Source organism: Dufourea novaeangliae, unplaced genomic scaffold (assembly GCF_001272555.1).
Source record: "Dufourea novaeangliae isolate 0120121106 unplaced genomic scaffold, ASM127255v1 scaffold23, whole genome shotgun sequence".
Classification (NCBI taxonomy): domain Eukaryota; kingdom Metazoa; phylum Arthropoda; class Insecta; order Hymenoptera; family Halictidae; genus Dufourea; species Dufourea novaeangliae.
The window spans coordinates 47,031-67,145 of record NW_015373894.1 but is presented as its reverse complement, the minus strand read 5'-3'; the positions used below and the strand labels follow the sequence as shown (position 1 = coordinate 67,145).

Below are 20,115 nucleotides of genomic sequence, written 5' to 3'. Positions count from 1 at the left end.
GATATAGAATAGAACTTACAGAACTATAATGGAGTAACTGACACAGGTATACACTTGATGGAGCTGATGAGTAAAACTCTTAGATTTATCCCATTTATAACCTTACATTTGGGTATACCTAGTTAACAGGCAGTAAAGAAACATTATTGAAGTATTTCACTCCAAGGTCAATAGGCATTGAATCAGTTTTCAATAGCAGAAACCACTTTTGGCGACTAGTACCTTATAAAGGTATTACAACATGCCACTTGAATGAGTCTGACGAAAGTATTTGTTGTACCCATTATAGTGTTATTGGCTCAATAGAGGTAGTGACAAATTCTACAAGTATGGACAACATTGCTACAGGCTATAGCTTGTCTTCTAATGATAATTCTCTTCCTATATGGATTAGTTCTTGTTTAGGTAAACATAGGAGACAGTTGAAAGTAAGGTGTTTATGCCATTTCTAAATATAGATGTAATATTACCTTTCACTAGTAGCTTAACCATTCAAAGTTGTCTCCTATTCCGATTTCCCAAGTTCAAAACCAGCATTCCTGTGTCTTTATAAGCCTTACACATTGAATCCAGACCTGTCCACATTAAGAATAACAACATAAACCAAAAATTATTTGTATTACTTCTGCCAACAGATGCAAAAGGCCTAAGTGAACCGCAGCGAATCAAGCAATTGCGTTACCAGATCCAGATCAACCTAGAGGACTACATCAGTGATAGACAGTACGACAGCCGTGGTCGATTCGGCGATATCCTCCTGACGCTGCCAGCTCTGCAGTCGATTTCCTGGCAAATGATCGAGCAGATCCAGTTTGTTCGACTCTTCGGGGTCGCGCACATCGACAACCTGCTGCAGGAGATGCTTCTAGGCGGTGCCACGGCTGAAGGGAACGGTGCTCTGACGCCGATCGCGATCTCAAATGCTCCTGGCAGTTACGTGAGCAGCAACGAAAGTCCCAGCAGTCCCCTGACACCTGCCAATGCGCCTCCATTAAGTCCTCAGGATCATATGCTGGCTGGAGGAAGTCCTGTCATGATTCTGAGGGACCTAACACCCATTCAGACCCAAGAGGACGTGACCAGTGTGTCTGGATTCAGGATGTTCAAACAGGAGCCCAGTCTCGAGAGTGAATCAACCTTTTAAGGATTCCTGGCGAACCAAAAAAAGGCAATCGGAAGATCCTGATGGGATGAAAGTGTCCTGTTCTCGACTGTTACTGGTCTGACTTGACTGTGTTGTACCGATTCAGAGTACTTACGACAGAGATTTAGGATTGTTCAAGGAATAGTTGGCATGGGACGAAGAGTCTGCAATGTTGGTGCCTGCATTTGTTAAAAGTGCTTAGTTTTTCTTCGCAGTTTTAAAGTTTTGTAAATGAGGAACTCTGTGATGTCTGGAGAAATATCTGGTCTACTTTAAAAGACTTATGTTTCTACTTTGATGGAAATACCTGTATTGTTGTAAAACTTGTGATCTTAGACAATTGTTGAAGAGACTTTTTTGGACGAAATTGTTTTCTAAGGATGGATACAATCTTACAACAACACTCTACATGTCATCATCGAGGATCTCTTCATAGCCCTGGCCTTTGTAACTTGTTTGTATATTTAATGTTCAAGTGTTCAACTAAATATTGTGATACATAGAATCACATTTGTACATGCACAGGGAACTGTTGGAAAAGATTGGATTGTTGTGGAAAGTGAGAAATGTTTGAAAATACTTGGTACAATATTGAAACAATATAAAATTCACGGACATTAAAAATATTTTACAATGCCTCAAAGATACTAAAAATGTCAGGATAACATTGTACATAATGTTGAAAAACTGACAAGGAGGTTGACATGAAAGTTATGTTTTTTTTTACAAATTAAAAAAAATCTTGCAGATATATCAAGAAGATATAAAATTTTAAGACTTCTTTTGAATATTTTTGGGCGCATAGTTGGATCTAATATGATTTCCAAAGCTCAAATTAAGTTTTCTGAAGATCCCAAATTAAGCATCAATACGTTGAACTCTTTTTTATAATATAGCAAAAGAAAGAATGTGGTGATCTTTAGTGAACTTTTCGTACACTTCATCAACGTCAAGAAAAATCACATTTGATTATACGTTAATCGAACTTTTCTAAATGTTGTGATTTTTTTTTAAAACCATTTCCACACAAGTGACAATTTTGAAATGCAGGTTTTCCCGCACCTTGCACTCATGTTCCACAGGGTTGAGAATACAGATTCAAATTTTTTATAAATTATATTAAAATAATTTTTATACTTTACAACAAAATTTTAAAGAATCAAAAGCAAGCTAATTGGCCGTTCAAGGACAGTCTCCTCAGTGTAAAAAACAGAGAAAACATCGATTATTTTTTTTATAAAAAGCACAGTAGTGAGGATAACTGAATCAATGACCTAGAACAGCCAATTCATCACGGTGCAATTATAAAAACAGAATCGGCAAGCGATCAAAAGTACTGTATAAATTCTGGTTTTTTAATATCAGTCGTGCTCAATGGATTGCTCAATTAATCCTTAATTACTTTAATCATAGGTTCGAATCAAAATCGGTCGATCAAGTGAGAAAACAAAATTTTGCCAGCCTAATTAAAGAAAGTCATTATAATTGTCTATATATTTTTTTGTACAACGTTCATATAAGTAACATTGTTAGAGAAATTAGTGATTAGTACAATTGAAATCGAAGAATAATCTTCGACTTTTATTAAAAACGAATTATGATTGTTCAAGCTTCTTCGATTTCCACGATTTTATGATCATTAATGATTTTTTTTCTCTAAAGATAGGTTAATTCTATAACATTCGTCACGATTGTTTTTTCATTTACTTCAATCATAAACGACCGACCTCTAAACGCAAAAATCATATAATTAACAATAATTGTTACGTACGTAGTTAGTAAGTGTACTGTTATTTATAGAAAAGGGTTAATTAATTATATTATTTATAATATATTCCTACAGAGGATATTTTTGTTATCGCGGTAAGCAACTTGTTACCCTGTTATACCAATTGTACATTGTATTATACAGCATAGTGATCATCGATTCTAATAATAACAATCGACTATTTTTGTAACTGACGAATTCTATTTTTCAAATAATATCGGACAACACTACGAATGTTTTTATCATTTCAACGAATATACATCTGACAAGTATTAAATGGAACAGGTTTTTTAATAGGTCCTATCTCAAATTTTTGATCGATGATTAAAATTTGAACACTTTAGCATCCCCAAGAACAAACAACATGAAGTTTAAAGTCAACAGTATTTTCAACAGCAACGTCAAACCGGAAGTCCTGGAGTATTCAAGTGATGCAGTGACGTCACGCATACAGCAAGTAAACGTTCGAATGTTTATCCATAAACATACATCTCAGACGAAAGAATTACAAGACATTTTCATTATTATATCATTAGAGCATATATATTCATTTATTCGTTTTTTCTTATGTTATGAGTCTAAAATTTAACCTTAAACCTAATCTATCTATTTAACATGAAGTATATTAAGCTCAAGTTTTAACACTTTTAGAACTTCAAAGTTTAGAAGAAAGGTAATACTTAGGAATTTGAAATTTTTTTCATGATATATCTATTTTCCGTTGTTTGGGGAAACATCACAAACTTTTTAGAACACATTTGTAAAATGTTACTTCTGATGCTGTCTCCGAGTGACAGTAAAATGAAATCCCACAAAAAAAAGTACAGAATACAGGAATAGTATATTCTGCAGTATGAGACAGGACTTATTAAGGGAGCACTTTCAGTTACATTTTCTCCTTGTAAGAAAGAAAACCTGATCGATCAAGCATTAATACAATTATGAAAGTGTTTGACAGCATAAGTGTAATATTCGTTTAAATTATAATATAACAGAAAAATTAACAGAACTACTATACAGGACACCCAAAAAGTGTTAACAGATCCTGTACCCTGTCCATAACTTAACATTCCACAACAATAAATTAAAAACAATTAGGAAGTAGTCTTAGCACCTCTCTCACAGAAGAAAGGAGTATACGCCATTGCAATGCAATTTTTATTTTAACAAAGGAATACGCGTGCTTTCTGTTGATGCCCTAAACATTTGGAATGGGACATTTTTAAAAAATATTTACATATTTTATTCATATAACGGATAACTAATAGAAACAATATAAAATAATTTAAAAATATTGTCACAAAAATTTACAGCATATTCTATACTTTAAAGAAAATAAAAAACATTTAATATAAGTATGTATTCCAAAAAAATGATTTGTCCAATTTGTAAATTTTGGGACATTAGTCTAGAATCACTTTGTATATTGAAGTTTAATTAAGACATTCAGTCATTAAATCATTTTTACAAAATATTTTGTTTATTTGAAATAAGGTATTGTCTCATCTTACAATTAGAATTTTAAGGATACATAAGAATCATGTTTTTTTAATTTTTTGTTACTAAAAGATCAATTATGTACATAAAGAAATAAGATACAGAAAAAAAATGAGTAATTTAGCAGGGTTAATCATTATTTAGCATTTGACGAAACAAATTTTAATTGAAAATAATAATTAAAGCGAACGAATCGCTGATTTCAAATGTAAATTGCGACTTCTCGTAGATTTCGTATTTATGGCCGGATAGGAAGCAATAATACATTTAATTTAGTAATATTTTACTAAAAATAGCGATACTATAAACTACAAATACGTGATGCGAGATATAATATATATACATAGTTTTTTATGTAATATGTACGCAGACAGGCGCACAAATTGTAAATTAGTGGAAGTGATAAATATTATCATTAATAAACAAGGAAACTGGTTAAACAAAAGAGCAACTTTTACAGAGTTTCTGCATAATTTTTCTTCTGTATTTATTTTTTACTCTAACATGGTTTTGTCGAGTACAATATGCAAGTTTTGTTTTTTTATTATTTTTTTAAAAAATTAATCCACCAAATACATTAAAATAGTGAATGAAAAGGAACAATGTTTTATTTTACGATACATGTCATCATTAAGAAAAAGTACCCATACTTCTCAACGCTATCAATTTTTTAGCATGTTTCTTTATTATTTTTCTGTTTATCATTATTTATTTCATATAAAATCTTCAGTCATTAACAATACTATCATCAAATTTTGTAATGCGTACCATTCCAACTTATTAATTGCACTAATAAACTTATAGAATTATAGAGATTTTCAGAAACAGATATACATTTATCTTGAACGTTTGCGAATATTTCGGTCCTCCTGTAATTGACAAGTATTGTTAAAAATAATTCACAGAATTTTTAGATTTTTATATTGAAGTCTATAAGAATATTTGTTACAACAAAATCATTTTAACATGGATTGTGATCTAAATGTTACTATTACGATCTATTAACAAACAAGCTCTTCCGCGACTGTTTGGTGAATAAGCCTGAACGAAATTCAAAGTGTAAATAAACTTTTCTCTTATACAATTGTTATTTAAGTGCTGTAAAATAATTTGTACCCTGCAATAAAAGGAGTAAGCGTCTAATTGGTTTTCTTAATCAAGGAAACATTTTTTTTCTATTAAATAACCACTTTATTTTTCCACTGAACATAATGTTTTATAAATAAACTGTTTGATTATATTATTTTATACGTTTATACATATATTCGTGCAGGTGTAAAACATAAAAATGTAATTGTTAGTTAAGATCGTAGTCAGCGCGTTTCCGCTTCTTCAAATTCGCCGTAATTTCGGAAGGAAGAATACTATTAGTACCCACTTTTAACCATTCGATCAGCCGGACTTTAGCTTTTCTTCCATTTACAAATAGATCTCTTTCGAGTCGAGGAAGCTGATTCATTAAAGTTGGATCAGATATTGGATTCTGCGCCCAGTCCATAACTAATCGAAAACGAGATTTAAACGTCTGAAAGCAATGGAAGGTAATGTCACCAGTCTTTAGATTTATTACTATAGCTACAATAAGATTAAGAATTAAATTTTACGTTTAAATGTAAATAATTCAGAGTTATCAGAAGAATTGGAATGAACCGATGAAACCTTTAATATTATTACTGACTTTCATATTTATCGCTTCCATTTATCCATTTACCATTTAAACAAAATTGAACAATTAAAGTCTGTGCATTTACAGACATTACGATTTCTTCTTGGAATTTATAGTTCTTTAACTTGTTTACCTGTAACAAACTTTCTGTTATTTGTTCAGATTCTCTGGCACCAAATTTTTGCACATACATGCCTAACTCGTAAAAGTAAGGGTTCCATTTGCATAAAACAACAGCATCAGCATCAGCTTCCAAAATTTCTCTGGTAAAATATTAAAAAATAAATGACCAACAATAATAGAACCAGCATAGTAGGTAAAAAGAAATAAAACAAAATTTTCAAACTTATTTAAATCTCAGAAACATCTGAAGTTTAATTCTAAAAGAGCTGTGCTAACATTTAAATACTTCAAAGTTTTTACTACTACAACCAACAAAATATATAATTAAAGAAGAAGTTATAATAAATAATTAAAAAATGATAATACCATACAGCAATAAAGATTATAAATATTTTATACAATTATAACATGTATTAAATAACAAACCTATATCCTTCCTTATATATTTTTGGTACATCAAGACTCACTATAGGATTTTGTAAATTTTTAAGTGACTGTGCCAGCCATAATGGGAAGTCTACTTTTGACCCAGCTACCAAATTGTTAGATGCGGAAGACGAATCCAGAAAACCTAAATTTACATAATTCTGTACTATTTACAGAACTATTTTTGTTATACTATTTACATTTTTGTTGAACTATTTTACTATTTTTTGTTTTCTATGAAGCAGATCTAGCAAAATTTATAAGTAAAGTTGGTCTTACTCTACTAAGTAATATTTATACCAGTAATGTAAATAATTATATGAATTGTTATTCTTGAAATACATAATTATGATATAAATAAATTTTAGATAAAAATTTAATCGACTGTCAAGAATAGGTTAAGTATCATAGTCTATAAAATTAAATTATGATTAAAAAATGTAATAGGGTTAATGAAATAACTGTTAATGAAAATAATTTCGAACACAAAATTCAAAAGTTAAGGAATCAACAAATGAGAGTTAACATCGGAAATAAGTTCAATATTTTATATAAAGTAAATGTTACCCAATCCAGGCAATTCAATTTCAATTTTACAAGTTATACGTTCTTCGGTACATAAAATATCATTCAGCGCAAAATAATCGGGTAAATAACTTTGACAACATGCCATTTTAAGAAAATAAACGCGGGAACTACTGTCAAACTATTCAAGTCTCCTCATCCTGCAGTAACATCAACAATACCAACAACATTAGCAGAAAAACATTGCAAATCGCGATTGATTATCTTTCCCAATCATGTCAGATTGTTAATTAGATTTCCCTGAATCGATATAGTGCATTACAAATTGAGATCGTGACATTTTTAAGTTACATTTAATATTTTATACTGAATGATAAAAAAAATGATCAAAGAAACCAATGGCGCCAGCTACGGCAAAATTCCCAAGCTACTAGCCAATTAGTACGACATTTTTTTAAATAGATGACACCACGATATTCAGGAGCTTCTCAGAGATTTGATCAGTCATTAATTACTACTTTATATTAACGTTGAATTCGGAAGTTACAAACTTTTACATTATTGCCAAGTCTCCATTTTCTTTATTTTCTCCATAAAAGAGAGTTTTTATTCATCATTAAATTGATTATTATAAAACAGATCAGGAGCAATTTTTTGGTGCCATAATATTTGTGTAAAAAGGCCATTTACTACCTATTTTGTAAACAACAAATTTTTGCTTTTTTTTGTGGATATCTTATTAACTATAAACGGTGCTGTGAGAGCAATTTCAGATTTGGAAGGAGCAAATTGGGAGCAATTTTTTGAAATATAAATCGTTAAGATACGTTAACATTCGGCGCCAACTATTTTCCGGTATAGATGGCTCTGCTGTTTCTTTAGTAGCTTTCCCTATTCGCCGTTAGATGACATTTTATTGAACGCTTAGGTGTCGTTGGTGTCGTCCAGGAATCTGCCGCTTGGCGAAAGCTTTCTAACCCTGGCAGAAAGTGGATAGGTGCTTTGAAAGCGTAGGTTGTTTTTCCATTAATCGTCGGGGCTTGTTTTTCCCTTTCTTCGCTCTCTTTTTCACTCTTCTATTATCACCGAAGGAGAAAATAATTTCATGACTGAAACTGTGAAAATGTGGCGTGACGAAAAGTGCTATTCGAATTCGACAGACAAACCGTTGACGGTCTAACTACCGCGATTTACCAGTATCTATCCTCGTATTACCTTTTCGTTTATTGTCCCGTAAATCTTCTCTTTTGTGATCTCTATGAAACGCTTGTTAAGCCAGTGAAACGTAACCTGACTTTACCGCGATCACCATTGAACGCGTTCTCGTAGGTTATGTTTCTGTTATTCTGTTATCAATACCTGTCTGTGTGATAATGTTCCAAATATCACGTGTCGCGATTAAATGTAAACGAAATCACTCGTTTGTGAAGTGACTGTATTACCTGCGAAGTGGTTTTTACAATTTTATTGCATTATAGTGGGGGCAACATTTTTGTTTGTACTGGTTTGTTTGGTTTCCGTTTGCAAGAATGCAAGTATTGATGATAATATATAAATTGGTTGTTTTGATCGTTAGGGGAGTCATCAGACATGGCACAAAGGTTTCCTGTACCGAATACAGGGAATAATGGTCCGCCACAGCAGAGATATGCTGCGTCATCTGTGCCTCCAAACCTACGACAGTATTCAGGGCCAAATTTTTCTGTGAGTACGAAATCTATTGTTTCTCAGTCGGATACAGTAAACTTCTAAAGTTTCATTGGGTGACTGCAAATGAAAATTGAGACTTAACAGTTTAGGAGCTTATCCAGACATATAAAAGATGTCTAAGGATGCTCTAAAGATCCATGTGCCTGAAATGAATTGCCTTAATGCTATAATCTATGGAGCGCTTTGTTAATTTGTATGGTTGTAAAGCTTTTATAAGTTATGTTATATATACGTAACAGAGATCTGGATTCACTCCGCCACCCCAAATGGCTAATGCAGGGCCTGGCCCAGCGAGCATAATAAGGGCGAACCAACCCTACACAAATATGCGCCAAGGTCCAATGCCTACCCCACCGGTAGGGAAAAGAAGTGCAGATCAACGTATACCTATGTCACAACAGAAACCGTGAGTGATTCGATATACGTTTTCTGTTAATTTTACATTCATGTTATTCTCAGTACTCATTGATTCATCGAATACTTGTTTCATTCAGTTGCATTTGTTTTCAATTTGGAAAAGTAATTCTCTTTTTTTTTTTGTATACAAAAAGAACTTTAAAGTATGAAAAGTAGAGATACAGTAAAAAGTTTGTTGAAATGCTTGAAATACATGTATTAGTTAATTTAATGGTATTGCGTCGACATTAAAAATCATTTACCAATTTGCCAGGAACTTCACTGCACTTCATAAGCTTCAAAATTGGTTTATTGATTTTTGAATCTATGATTTTTACACAAACTCATTTAGGTATTTTAATTGGAACAGTGATTTTTCACATTCCACATCCAAGAAGAAAAAAAAGCTGGCAGACAAAATACTGCCGCAGAAAGTCCGTGATTTAGTGCCAGAGTCGCAGGCTTACATGGATTTGCTTGCATTTGAAAGGAAGTTGGATGCGACTATAATGCGGAAACGACTAGATATACAGGAGGCACTGAAACGTCCCATGAAACAAAAAAGAAAGTTACGAATATTTATTTCAAATACCTTCTATCCAGCGAAAGAAGCTGGAGAAGGAGAGGAGGGTTCTGTGGCATCCTGGGAACTGAGAGTCGAAGGACGGCTCTTGGATGATACAAAGAATGATCCCAATAAGGTAAAGATATTTCTGAAGAAGTCAACACCACGACGATGGGAGAAGACATATCCATTAACGTACAAAAAATTTTAGGTAAAAAGAAAGTTCTCCTCGTTCTTTAAGAGCTTAGTTATAGAATTGGATAAAGATCTGTATGGACCTGATAATCATTTGGTCGAATGGCATCGTACATTGACAACACAAGAGACTGACGGTTTCCAAGTGAAGAGACCAGGAGACAAAAATGTTCGGTGCACTATACTCTTGCTCCTCGATTATCAGCCTTTACAAGTAATATTTCCTGGCATCTTCTTCCGTTCTTTCAGTCTGAGAAATATATCAACCGAAAGACACCAGTACGTAAATACATTTTCGTTTCGTAGTTCAAACTGGATCCCAGATTAGCCAGATTGTTGGGTGTACATACACAGACAAGACCAGTAATCATTTCCGCGCTCTGGCAGTACATAAAAACGCACAAGCTTCAAGACAGCCACGAAAGGGAGTTCATAAACTGTGATAAATATTTGGAGCAAATATTTGCCTGTTCGAGGATGAAGTTCGCCGAGATACCGCAACGTTTGAATCCTCTGCTTCATCCGCCGGATCCGATAGTGATTAATCACGTGATCAGTGTGGAAGGTATGGTAAAGTTATCGAATCATAGAAATCGCGACGGAAAAACTATGCACACACAATCTTTACTCTTTACGTTAGGTACAGAAACGAAACAGACCGCGTGTTACGACATAGATGTCGAGGTCGACGACACATTGAAAACGCAAATGAACAACTTCTTGCTCTCGACCGCGAGTCAGCAAGAGATACAGAGCCTCGACAACAAGATCCACGAGACCGTCGAGACTATCAATCAGCTAAAGACAAACCGAGAGTTTTTCCTTAGTTTCGCCAAAGATCCGCAGCAGTTCATCAACAAATGGATTATCTCGCAGACCAGGGATTTGAAGACAATGATAGATGTTGTCGGGAATCCCGAGGAGGAACGGAGAGCCGAATTTTATTACCAACCGTGGGCGCAGGAAGCCGTTTGCCGATACTTCTACACGAAGGTTCAACAGAAACGGGCGGAATTGGAGCAGGCGCTCGGCATCAGGAATTCATAAAACGTTAACAAAAGAAGAAACCAGTAACGGTTCTGAAGCATTATTATGTAAAGTATTTATATGAATCTTTTTTTTTTCTTCCTGTTTGAATTGCAGCCGCCCCGTCGATTAATATGCCTCACACGCTTTACTCGACGCTCCGTGAGGTTATGTTAAAAGTCTGGATGGACAGTAGGGCGACGTATTTTTTATGAATGTCGGGAAACACGAGAAACAAAGTCCTGAGTAATAACGACTCCTCCGAAGCAGCTTTATTTAGATATAAAAGTATATATGTCATGTGTCTTTATCGAAGTGAAATCTGTTTGTTTTCATAAATCTTTTCTATGAACGACTTTGAACCGCTGCGATGAAATTCTGTACATTATAATGAATAAATCTTTGATATAACTCGCTGAAATCATCCTCGAGCTGGACCCCACGCAGGCGAACGAAAAGGACATTAATAGAACTGCAAATTAACTAGTAATAACCGAGCAATTTCATTCGTATTATGATTAGACTGCGGATTTTATGCATTTATAGCCAATAGGGCTTTGTGCAATACCACAGAGAAAGAACTTTCATCAAATTTAAAGGGTTTTCTACTTTATTCTGAACCCAATAAGATATTTCAGGGAAAAAATAGATTCCTACTTTTGCTGTTTTCTTCGAAAATTATTTTTAAAAATGTCATTTTGCATAAAAATCCGCAGTCTAGACTTATGATAATGATCGATTAGGTTTGAGTAGGGCAACAGAAGTAAATAGTACCGATCGTTCAGTTATCCAATTCTTATTTTGTTTGTGCAAGTAAATACAATTTCTTACATAATCAGTACATGTTTGATGCAAAATATTATTTCGGCAATACCGCCAATTTAAAACGCAGGGAACAGGAGAACCTTAAATTGTCTACGATTTTCACATTTATCTTTATTTTTTTTTTTCTTCATTTTCTCGAGTCGCGGTCGTAAGTTCCGTTTTTAATCAGTGTAAAAGTGCCTTTTTCTCCCATACTTAAAAGAGTATCATGGATTAATTTGATTCAGTATTACAACATTAACATTCCAAGCATTCATACGGGATGGGAAATTCCAGTGCGATTGGATTACATTCTCATCCTTTCTCTCTGTGAGACATTGAGTATTTTTCCCATTTCTTGCGAACGATTTTGAAACGTATCGTGTTTCGATTGGATAAATCTTCCTACGCTCCTCTTTTCTTTTTCTCTTCCAGATATGAAGCCGCCAATGACATTACGAAACATTCTTTTCACATGCCAACGAGCATTACACGTAAAGCATTGATCACGCTTTTTTATTTTTAGAGTTCGGTGTATGTGAACTGCCACTTTCTTGTAGGTAAAATTTCACTAAAAAATTGAAAATACGTTCATACAAATAGAAATTGTTAAGGACACTAATTTGTAGAAACTGGGAATGAGACAATTGACTTGTTGAGTAGAGGAAATTGTTGCTTGTGGTTTCACTCAAATGATTTTTTTCTTTCTTTTTTTTTTTCACTTAATAACAGTATGAGCAATTATTTTATGTTCGTTGTGAAGAGTGACATTTCATATACACCAATAAAAACGATGCGACACTTACGTTCCAGCGATAAAATTTAAAAACCTCATAATGTCGCGAACGTAACTCTTATAAACGGGGTCGCGGTGTCCCTTTCACTGAATCACAAGTGCACAAATTGATTGTATCGTTTCTAATACAATAAACTCTGATTAAGTTCTCTCTCTGGCGTATCCGTTCGACGGTCATTCTGTAATGCATTTACTATTTCATTATTATTGACCTGTACTGATTGGAGCAGAGTACGCCAAGGAATTGCATGCATGAGATCAAGGTTTATTGTATACGTTTTACTCCCTAATCTTAATTACACATTCACATATATTTCATCGTATAAAGTTTTAAATATACATACGGGTGACGAGACGTGTTGAACACTTTTTTTTTTGTTTAATTAGACATTATTCACCTAAATCATATGGAAGGTTGACGGGTAGAAAGGGGGTGGTTATTCTAGACACATTTCTCTATGCTCACGACAAGTCCACAAAGATCACGTGTTGCCAAACAGTATGAATGGCAGGTGAATCTCTGTACACCCGAATATCTCGTGAATAATCATAGTTCGTACAATTCACTAGTAGTCCTTGCTTGGATAAAACCGTTGTTTCCATCTTTCTTCCATCGTTTTAACACGCTGACTGCCAGATCATTGTTCATAGAGCTTTCATTCGACTGAGTCAAACATCTTTTGACAGAAAACTGCTGGTTCGTGTGTAACCCAGGATTTGTTGTGGTTCGTTGAATGTCATTAATCGACAAGTTTGTATTAGTTTGTTCGATAGAATTGTGATTTCAGTCAGAACCTTTCAATAGGCTAGACAGCATACGATAAAATATTACTTTCTTTGTCACCCACAATGTGGCAACACGCTTCTCATATGAAAATATGGCTATTATCCAAATATTCGATACGACTATCCAGCAAGAGGTTGTATCATTCGTACACTAGTGATGTAGCTGTCAACGTGTTAACTGGGGATTAATAACACTACAGAGATCGTACACTTTTTTTTTGTTTTTGCAAGACGAGGTAGCACACAGAGCCTTGAACAGTTTCCCTTGTTTTGTTCTGTGAAGACATATCGTTGAGGTGATCACATTTTGGGTATTGCTTTACATTCTAACCAACGTAAACACAGAAACTTGCTTTTGCATATAATGTTTTGTTCGCTAACTTCTTGCTTTCGTTCCAACATCTGATTCTTATATATTGGATCGTATATGATGTACATAAATCTTTATCTTGTTTGTTGTGTGATTTCTGTACGCATCTAGGTTCAAGAGGAAGGTAAATTCCGTTTGTGCAGTCTTTTTGGTACAATGTTAAGTAACAATGCGAGATACATTGGTGCAAGAGATCCATGGTTCTGGAAGTTGTGTTTAATTCCACTTCCTTCCTCTTTTACATGACTATGGATACGTTTCGAAACAATAGCTGGTATGTTAAATGACTGTCGATAAAGCGTATAAATGTCACCTATGATTGCGCTTTGTCGCGACAAATCTGCATAACACAAATGTTTCTTTTGTACTATATATACGTCACTTGAATACAATGATACGTCATTTGCCTTTATATTTCTATGAATATTCTAGAACGGAAGATTCGCAAATTTCTCGTCGAGACATCATGCGAATTGATTGTTAAAATGATAAATTTTTTATAATTTAAAAAAGAATATATAACACGCATATAAATAGAAGTTTAAAATCTTGAAATTAATAACATGATTATATAAGTAACAAAGTAATCACAAAATTTCCGTACGCTAGAATCTAAAACTTCTAAAGGCCCGACTTTTTTTTTTAAATTTAGGAATGTTTTTATCTCCCTTTTTTTTTCTAACGACTTAACAAGCGCTCTAAAATTGAAACAGTTTTAAAGAATATGAAATTTCAACTAACCATTAGTAAAAGAACTTACTGCAGTGTAAATTTTCTAGCTTGCAATAATGTTCAATACTGATTCGGTACCGGAGCAACAATAGGTGTCATTTCCACGTTTTAATTACTACTACGCCGGTGATAAAAATCATCTGAAACGTATACGCTTTTGTTATGCTATCGAAAACAGACTTCTTTGTTAATTCGTACAAGCGTTCAATGCGAAATTTTGCATTCTTTTTTTTTTGTTTTTTGACTTTCTTAAAGTATTTTCTAAAATAAATAAAAATGCATTACTTCATTATACTACAACATAAAAATATCAACTGTGTTTTTTAACCCAATTGTTGGGATAAGTTGATAAACATAGGATATGCATAGAAATTATTTGGTATAGTTACAACGTTTGGAAGTATTGTTAGTTAATAACCTCTAATAACATAAATATCACTACGAATGATAGAGTACTGGAGGCGTACAAAACTAGAGTGTAGAAGAACAAACTTTTCCACTATACATCACATTGGATGGATCGTAGAGCAAGGCAGTTTGTGTACTGTGAGGTTCATTACTTGATATGCGATGCGCACACAAATAACTAACAAGGTTAGCCGTTGTACTGAGATAAGTCAGACACTAATGCTTACGATTTCAATATGAAATAATACACGCTAGAATAAAAATGTGCAGAGTCATTTGATGTTTTCCCCATTGTGTTCTATCCAAGTAATGATAAATTGGCATTTGAGTTGCATGCTCGTGCAACTCGTTAAGGCTTGAATATGTCTTTGACTCGTTCCAAATCTGAGCAAATTTGTTAATGCTTCAAAAATGTCCTTGGAAACACGCGAGTGTTAAGAAGAACGTGAAAGTTCTTCAAAGTGTTTTAGCTTTTTCGAGTAAATCATTAATGAATTTCTGAAACATATAAACGACTTGTGTTAGTAACTGTTACACTGATCTCTGTACAAACATTACTTCCGAAGAGGTATGGGTCCGAATGAAGCTACTTCAATGTACTCGGAGTATCTTATGTTGCTTTTCAGATGAAACATTTTACACGAATAAATTAGTCACGTATTATTAAATTCTAGAGAGTGAAATATTGTTATGAACAAATATTATAGATCTAAAAGGAGAAAGACAGTTGCACGATACTTACATTTACATCATGTGGTGGTTTTTTCGTGTCAACCAGTAATTCCTATAAAATCGAATAAATATAAATTGAGATTATAGTTAATATTCGTGTCGAGTGTTAATTTCCGAGAAATTGTATAATGTACATTTACGTACTTGTAAAAATCTCCGTCTGTGATCATCGCTATCCATGTCGAGAAGTTCATCGATATCGATTTCAACTTCTCGATTTTTACCGCTATCATTCTGTAAATTAAAGACAGCAAGTTACAGCAAATATTTTAACATCCTCGCGAAATCTATGAATTAAATCAGATTGCAAACTGTGTATCAGAATGGAGTTTAAATTCGAACTTACTACTGACTCGTATAATTTCTCTAGTTCATCAAACAACCACATTTCCACCGCAAGTCTTTTGCGAATGAGGGACATCTGATGAGAACCATATTTAGCTGTCAAGAATTTCTCACGACGTTCCTTCACTTCTCCCTTTTCACTGAATGCCACATGCAGATTCGCACGCGCAGGACTACGTTCAGCAGTAAGCACTCCACCTCCTTCCATTATAAAACTATCAAACAATTTAAATGCATTAATTCATACAAAGCATACAAGAAAATATTTACAAAACATTCTACAATGTGTTGGAAGGCTATGTTGAAAGTCCTCGTCTAACTAAACAACTTGTGAAACAATATACATTGTGCTATGAGAAATTATAAAGAAAAAATGTTATTAGGCGGACAATTAATATGAAGTAATTGAAAAATTATGGGATCAGGACAAAGGGGGGAAGGAAAACATAAGAGAAACACATAGTATTATGGAAAAACTACATGTGTATCTACACATCTTTATTATACCACAGAATAACATACGTTACAAACAAAATAATTGCATAAACTGAAACTATATTTAGAGAACAAAAATTACATTCGTTAAACAAGCCAAACAGATTCCCTTTTATCTTATTGTAAACAATATAGTGGTGCAACAGAATTGATACTGGAATGATCGGGTGCAAATAAAGAATTATGTATAAGGCAATCTTCTCTTAGTCAGTGTATGATTACACACGTTACAAAAGAGTTAATTATCGTCCAAGCAATTTGAGTGAAAGAAACCAAGTTCCGTGAACTATAATCAAGGCAACTGTAAGATCCGGATTAACGCAATCGCGCGCGGCGTTTTCCTCCCCGGTTTAACGATTTCGTTTCACTAATCTGTCGTTAAATCTAACTAATGAAAATTATAAACAAATTTTCTTTATTCATAAATGTTTCATTGTTATGAAAAATGATTTTTAGAATTGAATTAGAAATGAAGATGAAAGTGGTTCTCAACTACAACAACAGTTGAGGTAGTTTGAATTTAAATTACCATCTTCTATTTATAATTTTTTAGATAATTTGGAAAATAATTTATATAACTTTTCATTTTTTCGATATTCTATAATTTTAATAATAGAATGAAATTACTGTAAAATCTCGATTATTGGAGAACCATTTTCCCGAATAATTCAGTGTTCTCAAGACAATGTCGTCAAAGGACGTAAGGAACACATGTTCAATAGTATAATGTAAATGAAAACTAATCTAAAATTATTGTATTAAAAAAATGTTGATAAAACAAAATAAAAAGAGAATATAATAATTCAATTTTTGGTGATGAACCAATTTGTATAATCGATTTTCCACTATATTAAATGTATCAATGATTACTTCACTATTCTTTTAATTATGTGGCAATAACACTTTACATTAAAAATATCTTGTCAACCTTTTCTTGGGTAAATATAGTGCAGACTGTTAAAAAAGAATCATTATAAATATAAACAAAAGTGTACAGACCCTTAGCTTCTTCTTATTTATAATAATACCTTTTTTATAATTATATTTACAAGTGTATATATATATATATATATTAATTGCATTACAAAAATAAAAAAAAGGAAAATATTTCGATCGGGATCTCCCGGTCAGTTCAACTACCTCGATTATTATTGTTACACTTAAGAATCACTTTTATTCCCAATGGTGCTGAGACAATATCACCCAAAAACACTTGCACTAAATTTTATTTGCAAAAAATAACTCTTATTCCAATCTTATTTTTTCCCTATTAGTACAATTGTTACACCTCGAGAAATGGTACTTTCGGTACAAATTACTTCAGCACAAGAGTCAGTACGCTCCCACAACGGGTCGAGCAATTAAAGCACGTGTGAACCACTTTTTTTCGCATGCTACGATAAACAATGGGCCCCGGATATCTTTCTCCCCTTCATTAATACTATTGAATGCAAATGTAACCTCGGCGAAGCGATGCGACGCGACGCGCTTTGGTCTATACAAACACTCTTAAGCAATAACCGAAATAAAAATATCGCAAACGATCCAATAAAACGCGACAGTATGTAATAAAATGGAATTAAAAAAATGTATACGAACAGACAGTCCTGTACAAGAAGAAGAAATAAATTCACGCTTGGCCGTTTAATAAAAGATTAGCGACTCTCCTCGTCGTTATTGCTGTCGCGGATATAAACAAAGGACAATTTTACGGACTTCGATTCTGTGCCCGGACTTATATCGAGAAGAATATTATTAGCGCGCGTTCACGCGATCGCTTATAGTTACTTACTCTTACTGCTTCTATTTCGGAATTTCTACTATTCGAGCCGTAACACACTATCGTAATGCCAAGATCCATACGAATAATAAACTTTCTTGAAGGTAGGCGAGATCAGACGAGATTGATAGCATCTTTCACTAGCCATTGCTGCCATAAGACCCGTGCGATCTAGTTATTTCTTGAGCAATGACTGCGTTCAGAAGACACAACCGTTAAGTGATTTTACTAGATTGACTCTGATCGCTACACCTAGGGATGAATCGATACAAGTAAATACGAGTAGTACCCGATACTTTTGTTTCGATACCGAGTAAGTATCGACTTAACCCTAGCTACACCACTCAACGGTGTGTCTTCTGAACGTAGCCAATGACAGCGCGGATCCACTAGGGATATTTTGACGTGAGAAGTTTTATGTTGCTTGCGATATGGACATGCGTTCGATAGGCGACACAAATCAAGTGAAACAAACTTTTATATTGAAATCGTTAAAACATTCGTTTATTAGAAAATTTACGCTAAGAAACTGAACCTTTAATGTAACATATGTTCGTAACATTTTTTAATAATTGCATAACAGTTTTGTAACATTATTAATGTTAATTAGATATTGAGAATGTGCGAAGAATTTTAGTAATAAATAGACAGGAATTGGTGAAAACTATTTATTATACAGATATAATTCAATCTTGACTTGCATCAACATTCTCTGTTTGTAGTCCTTTGAAAGTAGCAACTGGTATGTACGTAACTAAGGTGTACAATTTGTTAGGTGAATCCTCATCGTCGTTTCTCCTTCTACTCAATCGTACGCGAACTCTGAAGGGTACATTCCTAAGGAGTACAACATTTAATTAGACCAAATAGGAAACATAGGATAATATTGCGATACTGATGACTATGACTGCGGATTTTATGCATTTATCGCAACACGATTATCTAAAATTCAGTAATTAATGCTTTTATCAAATTTTCCAAGATTTTTATTTTTTGCAAACTCCTCTAAAAGCTTTAATAGGGCTGTCAAATTTCTATTGCAACCCAATCTTTATAAATTAGCCCACAAAAATAGATATTTGCATAAATATCCGCAGTCTACTGATGACTATCAAAAGATTGAGTCCCAGCTTAGAACAATACGTAAAGTAGAACATTTGCAGGTTATACGTTAAATTATAATACTTGCCTGATTCCTTTAGACCAAAGTTGTTTGTTGAGACGGGTGTCAATCCTCACATCTGGGGTACCCATTTGTTGCTCAGCAAACTTACGAATCTCCTTGATTGCTCTAGGAGCACGCTTTTTAAAACCAACACCATGAAGACGTTTGTGAAGGTTCACTGTATATTCACGAGTCACTACCTCGTTGATAGCGCTCATTCCCTTGTTTTCTTTGGACTTCGTCATTTTGCTCTGAAAACAAGATTGTAGTGGTTCTTAGCTGTTCTCACAATGTTTTAGGTGACCGATTAATTCGGTTTATACTAGCAGGTAGAGCAGTAAACAAAACAATGATCAACTCGTGGGTACTCGGTACCAAAAATATGATACTGCCGAGTGATAATATTGAAACAATATTATTATAGAATAATTAGACGACATAATTGTACCAAAAATTTTTTATTTAGAATAATTCACAGTCGGATGCTTCACGATTCTATTTTCCCCGAATTTGACATTACCTGTCTCACGAATGGTCCGACGTAAAAGAACCAGAGTTTCCGGTGTTCCTAAACTTATCATTTTTACACTATGCAACATTGACGATTGTTTATTGCATAAAAAATGCGAATACAATATATTTGCGACACAATATATCGTAA

The 20,115-nt window shown here is 33.6% G+C and overlaps 5 protein-coding genes across 8 annotated transcripts in view; 2 read left to right on the top strand and 3 right to left on the bottom strand.

Moving 5' to 3' along the window:
- LOC107189339 (hepatocyte nuclear factor 4-gamma) overlaps nt 1–1,144 on the top strand; it is a 45,441-nt gene extending 44,297 nt beyond the window's left edge. For both annotated transcript variants that reach the window (XM_015577860.1, XM_015577852.1), the window contains exon 7: nt 636–1,144. In XM_015577860.1, coding sequence (XP_015433346.1) covers nt 636–1,144 — 509 coding nt within the window. The remainder of the gene's footprint in view (nt 1–635) is intronic.
- A 4,537-nt stretch (nt 1,145–5,681) lies between these two features.
- Nucleotides 5,682–7,297, bottom strand: LOC107189762 (DNA replication complex GINS protein PSF3). The gene is made up of 4 exons (XM_015578380.1): nt 7,192–7,297; nt 6,625–6,769; nt 6,209–6,338; nt 5,682–5,934 (listed from the first exon to the last, which is right to left on the bottom strand). Exons 1-4 carry the CDS (start codon nt 7,295–7,297, stop codon nt 5,707–5,709), a joined length of 609 nt encoding a protein of 202 aa, XP_015433866.1. The 3' UTR covers nt 5,682–5,706.
- A 787-nt stretch (nt 7,298–8,084) lies between these two features.
- LOC107189475 (brahma-associated protein of 60 kDa) lies at nt 8,085–11,478 on the top strand. Of its 2 annotated transcripts, none has more exons than XM_015578023.1 (7): nt 8,085–8,159; nt 8,726–8,853; nt 9,099–9,265; nt 9,626–9,956; nt 10,032–10,229; nt 10,322–10,580; nt 10,656–11,478. In XM_015578023.1, exons 2-7 carry the CDS (start codon nt 8,740–8,742, stop codon nt 11,060–11,062), a joined length of 1,476 nt encoding a protein of 491 aa, XP_015433509.1. In that variant the 5' UTR covers nt 8,085–8,159; nt 8,726–8,739; the 3' UTR covers nt 11,063–11,478. The 2 variants fall into 2 exon arrangements, with proteins under 2 accessions (XP_015433509.1, XP_015433500.1); XM_015578014.1 differs by having other exon boundaries at nt 9,608–9,956.
- Nucleotides 11,479–14,989: 3,511 nt separating this feature from the next.
- Nucleotides 14,990–18,371, bottom strand: LOC107189695 (protein phosphatase 1 regulatory subunit 14B). The gene is made up of 5 exons (XM_015578287.1): nt 18,302–18,371; nt 16,016–16,229; nt 15,814–15,903; nt 15,680–15,721; nt 14,990–15,435 (listed from the first exon to the last, which is right to left on the bottom strand). The coding sequence occupies exons 2-5, from the start codon at nt 16,220–16,222 to the stop codon at nt 15,394–15,396; spliced, it is 381 nt and encodes a 126-aa protein (XP_015433773.1). The 5' UTR covers nt 16,223–16,229; nt 18,302–18,371; the 3' UTR covers nt 14,990–15,393.
- Nucleotides 18,372–18,943: 572 nt separating this feature from the next.
- On the bottom strand, nt 18,944–20,009 carry LOC107189512 (60S ribosomal protein L31). 2 transcript variants are annotated; one of them, XM_015578068.1, is made up of 3 exons: nt 19,975–20,009; nt 19,479–19,705; nt 18,944–19,126 (listed from the first exon to the last, which is right to left on the bottom strand). In XM_015578068.1, the coding sequence occupies exons 2-3, from the start codon at nt 19,697–19,699 to the stop codon at nt 18,976–18,978; spliced, it is 372 nt and encodes a 123-aa protein (XP_015433554.1). In that variant the 5' UTR covers nt 19,700–19,705; nt 19,975–20,009; the 3' UTR covers nt 18,944–18,975. The 2 variants fall into 2 exon arrangements, with proteins under 2 accessions (XP_015433554.1, XP_015433558.1); XM_015578072.1 differs by lacking the exon at nt 19,975–20,009 and adding an exon at nt 19,903–19,961.
- Between the last annotated feature and the right edge of the window lie 106 nt (nt 20,010–20,115).

What these genes read in the sequence shown, in the direction of transcription:
- LOC107189762 (XM_015578380.1), bottom strand. Translation starts at nt 7,297, where the DNA reads ATGGCATGTTGTCAAAGTTATTTACCCGATTATTTTGCGCTGAATGAT. An exon ending in ATATATAAGGAAGGATATAG is followed by an intron (nt 6,339 to 6,624) that starts GTTTGTTATTTA and finishes ATATTTTACCAG; the next exon opens with AGAAATTTTGGAAGCTGATG. An exon ending in TAACAGAAAGTTTGTTACAG is followed by an intron (nt 5,935 to 6,208) that starts GTAAACAAGTTA and finishes CATTGCTTTCAG; the next exon opens with ACGTTTAAATCTCGTTTTCG.
- LOC107189475 (XM_015578014.1), top strand. Translation starts at nt 8,740, where the DNA reads ATGGCACAAAGGTTTCCTGTACCGAATACAGGGAATAATGGTCCGCCA. An exon ending in ATTCAGGGCCAAATTTTTCT is followed by an intron (nt 8,854 to 9,098) that starts GTGAGTACGAAA and finishes TATACGTAACAG; the next exon opens with AGATCTGGATTCACTCCGCC. An exon ending in TCACGTGATCAGTGTGGAAG is followed by an intron (nt 10,581 to 10,655) that starts GTATGGTAAAGT and finishes TCTTTACGTTAG; the next exon opens with GTACAGAAACGAAACAGACC.
- LOC107189695 (XM_015578287.1), bottom strand. Translation starts at nt 16,222, where the DNA reads ATGGAAGGAGGTGGAGTGCTTACTGCTGAACGTAGTCCTGCGCGTGCG. An exon ending in ACAGACGGAGATTTTTACAA is followed by an intron (nt 15,722 to 15,813) that starts GTACGTAAATGT and finishes TCGATTTTATAG; the next exon opens with GAATTACTGGTTGACACGAA. An exon ending in AACCACCACATGATGTAAAT is followed by an intron (nt 15,436 to 15,679) that starts GTAAGTATCGTG and finishes TATATGTTTCAG; the next exon opens with AAATTCATTAATGATTTACT.
- LOC107189512 (XM_015578068.1), bottom strand. Translation starts at nt 19,699, where the DNA reads ATGACGAAGTCCAAAGAAAACAAGGGAATGAGCGCTATCAACGAGGTA. An exon ending in CTTTGGTCTAAAGGAATCAG is followed by an intron (nt 19,127 to 19,478) that starts GCAAGTATTATA and finishes TGTACTCCTTAG; the next exon opens with GAATGTACCCTTCAGAGTTC.